The 9,830-nt window shown below is 43.5% G+C and overlaps 1 protein-coding gene and 1 long non-coding RNA gene across 4 annotated transcripts in view; one reads left to right on the forward strand and one right to left on the reverse strand.

The window, feature by feature from the left end:
- The window catches only part of LOC148661758 (A-type potassium channel modulatory protein KCNIP2-like), a 245,925-nt gene extending 244,877 nt beyond the window's left edge, over window positions 1-1,048 (reverse strand). For 2 of the 3 annotated variants that reach the window (XM_088635956.1, XM_088635957.1), the window contains exon 1: window positions 3-1,048. In XM_088635956.1, the coding sequence (XP_088492082.1) occupies window positions 3-75 (73 nt within the window). In that variant the 5' untranslated portion in view covers window positions 76-1,048. The remainder of the gene's footprint in view (window positions 1-2) is intronic. The other variant, XM_088635964.1, reaches the window with a different exon arrangement.
- LOC148661759 (uncharacterized) lies at window positions 414-9,518 on the forward strand. The gene is made up of 3 exons (XR_015939596.1): window positions 414-524; window positions 5,037-5,508; window positions 7,433-9,518. It is a non-coding gene; the product is annotated as an uncharacterized LOC148661759 (long non-coding RNA).
- Window positions 9,519-9,830: the final 312 nt, after the last annotated feature.

Genomic DNA, 9,830 nt, shown 5'->3' on the forward strand with positions numbered 1-9,830 from the left:
ACCGGTTAGCTGGTCATAGGAACCGTCCAATTCTCTCGAATCAGACAAGCTCTGTTGCCTGTTTTTCGCCTTCATCGCTGACTTTTAACGCAAAACTAAACCAACAAGGATAACAGTGATAACTTTTAGTGATTCTTACAGCCTTGCCCCAAGGCACACCAAGTAAAGCTAATATCGCAACCACCGGAAAAAATAAAACAATTTATTTCGTCTGAACTGCACTCTTCGGCTGTTGCTTTCCCCCACTCTGCTTACCAAACGCGCTCCACGCACTTAATTGGTCGCCGTCTTTATTCTTTTTCCAAAGCTCCAAGAAAGCTTCATAAAATCCCCAAATGATAAAAAAACACTAAAGACGGCGGTCTACGTTATCCGACGAAACTGCATCCAGTCTGGACACTTAGTGATAGCCGGATTTTGCGGTGAGTACTACAGGAAAGCCGACCTCCGCTATAACAGTGCGGGAATCATCAGCTCTTCGCAGGACACAGACCGTCCTTTCTCAAGCTCACCTCAGCTTTCAGGTGCGCATTACAATACTGTATATGACCGCCTCGAATCAATACCGTTTTAGGGAGCTTTCGATATTTCCAAAATTATCCCAAGTTCTACTGTCGTTTCGAATGCTGCGTGCGCTCGCTTGTCTTCTGAACGCGAAATACACAAACTGTTTTTCATCGGTACGGCTTTCCCAACCAGTGGCTTTTAATAAAATGCATCAAAGAAAGCCACGGATTGGCACAGATCCAGGATGAACATTTTAAAGGAGTCTACCAAGATATTTTAATTACATGGTCTATTGTAGTGTCCTCTTCGAGTTGTCCCTGGGCTCATTTTCTCCTATTCTTTTTAAAAGTGCCTTTGCTCAGTGCTTTCAAGAGAGGTAAATTCCAGGATTCGCTTCTCTAAACTGTGGCATTTACAGTAGATCCAAGAATATAATCTCTTTGCAACTGCTGGCTGGATCGTTTCTCTATCTCCCCTCTCTCTCATGTCAGTCACCCGTTCGATGTGGGTTTTCCCGTCAGTTCTTGAAGTTCCCACCCTGTTATTTCTCGTTTCGTCTTCAGTCGCTCACCTTGCTCTGGATTTGCCGGTGCTCGCACCCAAATATAATCAGTTGCGCTAAAAAAAAGATCAAATACTAAAATAAGATATTGATGTTTCTTCGGTTATCTATACCGAGTCTTGCTCTTCCCACCCAGCGTTTCTGTAAAGTTCAGGGTGCCCGAAAACCATGAAGGAGGGATTTCTCTGTGCTGAATAATATATTGGATGTGTGGCAATTTCTGGAGAGGTTGGAGAAGAGGCTATTTTAAGTAATGGTCTATAAAACAGATTTTCTGCACAACTGCACTTGCTCTGGTCATTGTATGTACGGTGAGATTTGGGGAGAGGGTAAGCATTTATCACGCCAGACACTGGAAAAGCAGTCACGAGCGGAAGCCACGCTGTTACATAACAGATCGGGCTCCAGAGCTGCGCTCACGGGTGCGCGCTGAGCGCGGGGTTCTCTCCTGCATCATGCGAGACTGAACTCCTCACAGCCTTGTCCGTTCACATCCGCGAGTCTCGCACAGCGACTGTGGCACTGACGCTGTCGGGCTATTAAGTCTGTAAATATTATGTTATTAACTCTACGTCCACCATGCTCGTTATATTTTTGAATGAATATGGTAGCTCGCTGCATTACACAATGTTTACCAACACAGTCCTGAGTGAATTCGCCTGGGAAGCACTGGCTGTGTGGTACTGATAAATGTCACAGGAGTTCTGTGGAGTGGACCCATGTCACAAAACCTGAGACAGCCACACGCGCAAGCATTCATATTATAAACTCTCCCTCCACGCAGAAGAAAAGCGTATGACACCAATAATAAAGCTGTAGCTCTTTAATTGTATTTATATTTCTGGCCAGGTCCTAGCAGGACCTTGAATTTACCAACAATCCATGTACTGTATGTGACACCTCAATGTACAGAATTCATCCAAACTCTCGATCTCCATTTCTCATGTTTTCCTTTGTCATTTTTCCAAACATTTTCTAACTGCTTTATGTAATACAGGGTCGCAGGGGAGCCAGTGCCTATCCTGGTGTCGTATGTAATTCAGTCTCCCCTGGAAATCTGTATCGCTTCTCCGAAATGATCACACGCTCCACAAAACGTTCCAGGATATTTAATGATATACTGTACAGTAGGCAACTCCTGAGTGCATGTTTGCGCCTTTGCTTATTACGATATAGATAAAAAAGGATCCAGTTGTTTGTGTGTTTGTATCGGTTTCTCGGTGTATTTAATGCGTTTCTGCTAGGGATTAAAGTAATGTAAAAATGTTGCCACCACCAGTTGAATGAAAGCTAAAGGTATCTGTACTCGAGCCAGAGGACACCCAAAGAAAGCTCACAAAGGCCATGTGCGTCTTTTGTCCTTGTTACATACAGTAGCAATCATTTTATATATGGGCGTCCCTGAAATAACGGCGCGTGTGCATTGTTGGAGGTGGATACACATTTCCAAGGGATACTGAAATGGATACGACACCGGAGCACCCGCAGGAAACCCACGCGAAAACGCGGGGAACATACAAACTCCACAGAGAGAGCGCCCCTGGTCCGCAATTGTACCCACGGCCCCAGCCCTGCGAGGCAGCAAAGTAAACCACTGAGCCACCGTGCAACCCCCATCTGAAGATGAAATGTATAAAATATTAGACATACACTATATTAAGTGAAATATAGTCATGCTGTTTAAAGAAGGTCCTGAAAATCGGATTAATGATGAATGAAACCATTAGCTGAGGGGTCTCTTTTTTAAATCTCTCTAACCGACAGACTATAGGCAAAGCCTCGGTTTGAATGCGCGTTTTTACTTAACCGAGACTCCTTCCGCCCTAATGGAAGTTCATCCTAAAACACATGGGGTGTAGTTTGTGAAAGACAGGTGCACGGACGGTTATTTCATCCAGGAGAGTTAGTTTTTGAACATAAATCAAGGAGAAGGGCTATTTTAATTTCATTTCTTCCAGAAACTGGACCCTTCTAATGTCTGCCTCAATTTATTGTAATTTTTGTTACTGCTTTTTACAGAAATAGACCCACCTCCAGCGAACACCAAAGCGTAATAATTAACATCAAAGCGCAGTCGTGCAGAAAACGGGAGACATTGAGCGGATGTGCATCGCTTCTGTTAGGAGATTCAATTTTTGTACAAGTCACATAAAGAGTTATTAATCAATTACGTACTGTATATAAAACTACACTGGTTACAAAACTACTGTATGTATTGTACTATTGTCTGTTTCAACTAACGTTTGCTCCCTTGACTTTACAGGTAAGAAGTTCACTATGGTTTTATTAACTCTTCTTAAAAGAAATCAGACTACTGTAGCGGCTGCGGAGCACCGAGGGCAAGTACGAGTGCAGTGTGGGAATAGATCTGGCTCCTGTTCATGTCCCCTCTTGTCTTCCTCTCTGGACATACCGCTTCGTGCCCGCCATACCGCTCATCTGTGCTGGTTAGAGTGCGTGGTGGAGCCCAAGTGTGAGCTGATCGGGTTAGGACGAAAGGAGGTCGCCGACACTCCTTTGCCGGTCTTCTCATTAATAGCAATGAGGTACAAATACCTGGCGAAACGCAGCGCAGCTGCTGCGCGGTTTCAGAGTCTGCCTCTGCGGAATCGGGGTGTTCTCGCGGGTTTCCTCCCACACGAGATTTACTCCGGTTTCCCCCTGCCATTACAACAGGTGTACTTGGCAAGCTTAACTGTCGTCTCTAAATTCGCCCCACGCAACTCATTACCCACTACTGTATGGACTGGCACATTGTCCTACAGTAGATTAAGTCCCTCCTCTCGCTCCCTGCCTGGTATTTGAGTCTCCGGCTCCCTGGGAGCCTTTACGACCAAAGGGATTATTTGAAATGAATGAATGGGCAAGTAAATGGACGCTTGTACAAGTACAAGCAAAGAAGTACCGGGGACTCGATTCTCAACTCTCAAAAACCGGAGTTTTGCCCTTCGAACGTCATGTGCATAAATACTGCAAATTGGTCTTGTTATTTAAGAATGAAATAAAAATTCTAGTTTTAAAATGTGCTCTCCTTACACAAATGCGATTTGTACCCCTATATCCAAGGTGACATTGAAGACTGGCAAATCGTTTTTTGTTGTTCGCGTGTGAATATTATCATACGTTACCAACTGTGAAAACCCACGCTTAAATGCGGTGAATTTCAGTGTACCACTCACGCTAATCAGTGCTGCTTGCATGGCACAAGCGGGTACACGCCAGGTAACCCAAAGTGCCAGTCAACTTAATTATCAGGTTCACACGGCCATTAGTTAAGCGAGTCTCAGGCCTGACAACGTTCAATTACCAAGTCAGTTTTTTAAAAAAATAATACATTATTAAGTTGGTTCATTCGTGGAAAAAAATGAAGAAATTAAATGTCTACTTTTTAGCATGGAACGGGAAGTGTGGTGTTGCATTCATTATGGATTCGAGAAATATCGGGTTTTAGTCTAATTCCTGTTGCACTCGAAGGTGTAAAAATTTTGGAGACAAGGGTCACCAGTTTTTTTGTGTGTGTGGTTAGCCAGTAATGTGACTGCATAACTGATTAGCATGAATAACCACGTTACTGGGAGAGAGAAATAGTACATAAATATGTATATTTCGCCTACTGGATATACGGTATAATTCATCTTTGCCCTGAGGTATTGACACTGCTGATATCCTGCAAAGTACAGTTGAAGTATGCTTATTTAGAGCTATATTTTACCCAACCACATAACCTCCTGTGATGCATATGATGTTTTTTTTTTCCTTATTTGATGCAGCTCTGGAAAAAGGCTTGAATTTGTTGATTTTAAATCAGTCTAATCCTGTAAATTTAAAACAGAACATTAGTTATGCCCATATGGGCTTTGATATCTTGCCTGGCAAATATAAGTCATATAATGATGGCATTGAGTATATGGTAAGCAGAACATAATTGTGTCCAATTTACTGTCTGTGTCATACTTGCTCTTGACAGATTACCAGAAGATGCCTCCCAGAAACCATGGCAACCAAAACCCTGCTGCTCCACCCTCCAATCAATCTGTTACCATAACAACATGAAGTGGTAGGAAGTCTGTCCCACCTGATGCTATTAACCCAGTACTTACCTTGTTTCTAAGACCTAATCTTCCCAATAGATTGACTCAGAGAGTCTTTGTTCCAGTTTAACATGTGCTCTTGATGTTCCCGTCTTTGAACCTCACCTGCGTTTTTGGACTCCATTTTAAATGTTTGCCTCTACTCTGCTTAGTTATTTCTCTGGCCTTGGAACTGTCTGTGCCCTGGTTTTGCTCCTGGATTTTCTCTGTGTACTTTCACTACCTTGTTGGCAACAAACTCTGCTTGATGTCTGACGGCAGCTTGGATTGTACTTTACCGATACTTGCCTGCCGACTTTACCCTGCACCTGGGTTCTCTGCACCACCTTCAAACTCTGCTCTCAGCCAGTAAGTGTCATGCATATTACAGCAAGACAAAGCGATATAGTGCACCCAGCAGGCCAACTTAAGTTTCACCAGTGTGATGAGTCTCCATCCAGACACCGCAAGAAAGCCTGAATGAATTAAAAGATGCTGTTAAAAGCATGGCTGCACTGCTGTCTGTCTAGGTCTATGTGGACGTCCTGCCCATGCCTGCTGCTCTTGTCAGAATGTTTTTTAAATACCTCAGCCGCTCTCATGAGATTCTTCAGGTCCCTGTGGCTTTCTCACCCAATGTGAGAATTTCCTCTATGCAGCAGTCAGTTTCCCACCGATCAGAAGAAGGTGGCATGTATTGCATCCTTACTCGGTGGAGAAGCTCTAACATGGGCAGCTGCGCTCTGGGAAAAAGGGGGGGGGGGGACCAACCCCCATCTGCAGAATTATTCAAGCTTTTAAATGCAAGTTCTTCTTGTTTTTGATTTACCTGGGTGTTCAGCTGATTCTGCACACCAGCTCCTTAAACTGCGTCAAGGAAGTCCATCTATGCCGCAGTTTGCTATTAGATTTCGAACTCTCTCAATTAGGAGTCCAGTGCCTGTGGGGAGGAAGCTCTTGCTGTCAGAGGAGCTGAAAGATTAGCTTTTCTGTAGAGACCTGCTATTAGGCTGTTCGTCAGCCCAAAAGGCAAGAGGTGGACCCTATGCAGATCAAATGAAATCCAAAGTTTCTAAAATTGTGGAAATCCAGAACTGGAATCTAGAGGCAAGCGAAAGTTAAAAAAAACAGGAGACAGATTAAGTATAAAGCACAAAATTTACAATCCAAGAATCAAGGTCAGGAGACAGGCAGAAATCCAGAAATCCAGAAATCCAGAAATCCAGAAATCCAGAAATCCAGAAATCCAGAAATCCAGAAATCCAGAAATCCATAGTGAGTACAATGAAGGATGACTTGTAGAGCTCAAAAGGTTGAAAACAATACTGAACAAGGTCTGGAGCCAGAGCAGGGTTTAAGTAGGCTTGGGGAGGGGAGTTTGGTGATATAATGACACTAGGCAAACCGGGATTGGCTAATGATGTCTGTTTTGAACTCTGCCGGTTCTGATTGGACGAGGTAGACACCAGAGGTTGAGATGCCCTCTGGTGGCGGGATGCTGGGACTGCAGCACCTACTCCCATGATTTGGAGTCATTACACTAGCTCCAAGGCTGAACATTCGCCTTCATGAAATACGACAGGATAAAAATAATAATACCCCAGCAGAGCTTAAGACAGTCATTCACTTCACCAGCTGTCCATTCAGTTCTTCCTCTGCTGTGACAATATCTTCTGGGATGGACCTATGCAAATTGGACAGGTCAGGCTTTCGTCAACTGAGCAACAATGTTTCCATTTGCAAGGACTGTGCCTTTACTGTGGGTGCAAGAAACAGAACCTTCCTGGAGTTCCAGGTAAGCGCTGTGGCTCAGGGTGAGAGGAGGAGCTCTTGCTGAGCAGAGTCACGTCTCCTCTGTCCTTGCCTGGAACTACCCTCACCCCCCTTTATGGGTACTTGTTTGCTCTCTGGCCCCTGGAGACTCGAGTTATGAGTGAATACACTGAAGAGAATCTGTTGAAGGGGTTAATTTGCTCCTCATCTTTCCCTAACGACGCTGGTTTGTTTTGTCGGGGCCAAAGCTGGCACAATCCTTCCTTACATTGATTAACAAGGGCTTATCTAGAATATTAAAAATTGCTCTCCTCTTCCTCTAATCCCCGATTAATTGGAGAAAGTCTGAGGGGGGCCTGCAAGACCTGAGGGGGGCCTGCAACTTGGTGCAGATCAGGAATGGTGGTCACTGGAAGGCTGCTTTCAACACCGGTGATTTTGAATATCTGTTTTTTTGCCATTTGGCCTGTATAAGGTCCCCTGCCTTATTTTGAGGATTTTGTCTCAATTGTCTTTCCAGATCTTCTCGACAGAAGTGGTGGTTTATATTGAGAACATTCTGGAGTCTTCCCACTCTTATCAGGAGTCCAGCATATCCAGCACATCAGACAGGTCGTTTTGCGTCTCAAGTAGCATCATCTTGGCTCTTAATCAGAAAAATGTGAATTTCATGTTTCTGTGGATACCTTTTGAGGTGATCACATTTCTCCCAAGGGCCTACAATGGACTCCCCAGGAGACAGTGGCAGTTTGACACTGGTCGACACCCACTACCCTGAAACAGGTATAGCGCTTCATGCGCTTTGCCAATTACCATAAATCTATCAGTAATCTCAGTTCTATAGTGGCTTTCTAAGAAGGCACCTGGGCAGGGTAAGTGGATTCCTGGTGCTCAGAGTGTCAGTGTCATTTTTGTGGCCTTAAGAATGTGGGCCTCTGAGGTGCTGGCTAAGTAACAGTTTATTTCAAAATTAAACCTGCAGTTAGTCTGTCCTTTCTTTAATGGGATGATTAAATATTTTTGTAACAAATCAAAAATTGACTTCTTATTGGAGTGCTTTTGTAAGGTTTTTACCTCATTAAGAATGAGGTCATTTCTAACTTCAAAATGTCCATAGAATTACACACTGTAGAATGTTTAAATACAACACCTATAACCAGAATGTGTTTCCAGTTTCACTTTCCACTGGTATTTTTCCCTCCAAAGAGACACTTCTGCTCTATTACTCCCAGTTTTTACCAGCTGAGTCCAATTACCTTTTGCTTCCCTGAGTGTCTACTCCTGATTTCCATCAGATCCAAAATGACAGCTCCCTACAGAGCCCTCCCAAGGACATACCTCACAGACACCTTGTATTGTAAACGTTGCAACTGGTATGTGTCTTTGGTTAATGCTATCTTGTTAATAAACACTGTATTTGGTTATACTAGTCTACCTCTGATGTATTACTCTTTCACCAGAGCTGTGCCAGTGAATAAAGCACTTGCATGCCTCAAATTATAGGTGCTGCTCAGATATACCTTTGACCTTTACCTTTAAAGTTTGACTATTTTCACTGTCTTGTTTCCTGCTCTATTCTCTATTTTCTTTCCTGACATCCCTATGTGTATGTATACCTTAATACTTATTAGAAGGAACAGGAGGCAGGGAGAGGAAACTGTTTTTGTCAGGATCTGCGTAAGACCTGCCAAAGGAGTGATACAAGAAGGGACAAGACGAAGTATGGGCCTACAGCACGTGAAGGGCTTTTACATAACTGGTACACAACTAGAAATGCTGGATTGTCTGTCACCAGTGCCCAAAGTATCAACTGTCACCCTGGAAGCAAGATGACTGTCAAGACTAATTATCCTAGGCAACAACTGAGCCAGTATGAGTAATCTGGACCAAATGTGCCATGTCGATTTTTGGTTTGTCTTGAATTATCCTCAGCAGAGCCATTGTATCATGGCTGGACTGCAGACATGAGCCTACTGAATCACTGGGGCTTTATCCTCTTGCCCTGGGAACACAAATCATCAAGGACAGAGTCATAGGACAGATTAATACAATTATAGTTTTTCAAATTATACGCAATATGAAAGTGCCGGCCTATGTAAAGATGAATCACGATTAAGGGAGTGAATTTAAGGATGTCCCAAATCTCAGTCACATGTTTCCCTAGTGGAAAGCACCAAAGCATGAACACAGAAAATAAAAAATGCCCTTTCACCTTAGAACTTCAGAAGAACAGATGGGACAGGAAGGCAGGACGCTGGAATCTGTCACTCCCAGGACAGATACTTAGAGACCACTAGGATGGGTATCAAAGGCTTTTTCCACAACACAGAAGAATTATGCACAGCCAAACACATCACAGATCATGGACAAATTCAAGTATATTTTGTTCTTTCTTCAGGGTAGGAAATCGGGAAAGTTTTACTAGTTTTCTAGATGATCATTCTCCTTAATGACATGGAACTGAAAAACAAGGCTGAAAAAGTAACAAGCTAATGTTCTTAAAAATGGTTAAAAAACGTGTTACTTGACACTTATCACCTTATGTTGCATTAAATGATACAACTGTAATTATTATTTTTTTTGTTTACATCTTAAAGACTGTTTACATGGTGGCTCTGATGTCCTGTGTGATCTGTCTCCCCTGGTTTCACCAATTGATTATGGTGTGAAGTGCTTATCACGTGAACGGCGCAGTGGTTAGCAGAGCTGTTCTCCGCATTGGAGCCCTGTCATTTCCTGGGATGCTATCTGTGTGTTCATGCGGGTTTGCTCTGGGTGCTCCAGTCTTCTCCTGCAATCCAAAGACTTATTGGTAAGTTAATTGGCTTTTAGGAAAACTGAACCCAGCGTGAGTGAGTGTGTGTGTGTTTGTGTCTGTTCGCCCTGTGCTGGATTGACGCCCTGTCCAGGCTGTATCC

Source organism: Lepisosteus platostomus, chromosome 6, assembly GCF_059453375.1.
Source record: "Lepisosteus platostomus isolate fLepPlt1 chromosome 6, fLepPlt1.hap1, whole genome shotgun sequence".
NCBI classification, from domain to species: domain Eukaryota; kingdom Metazoa; phylum Chordata; class Actinopteri; order Semionotiformes; family Lepisosteidae; genus Lepisosteus; species Lepisosteus platostomus.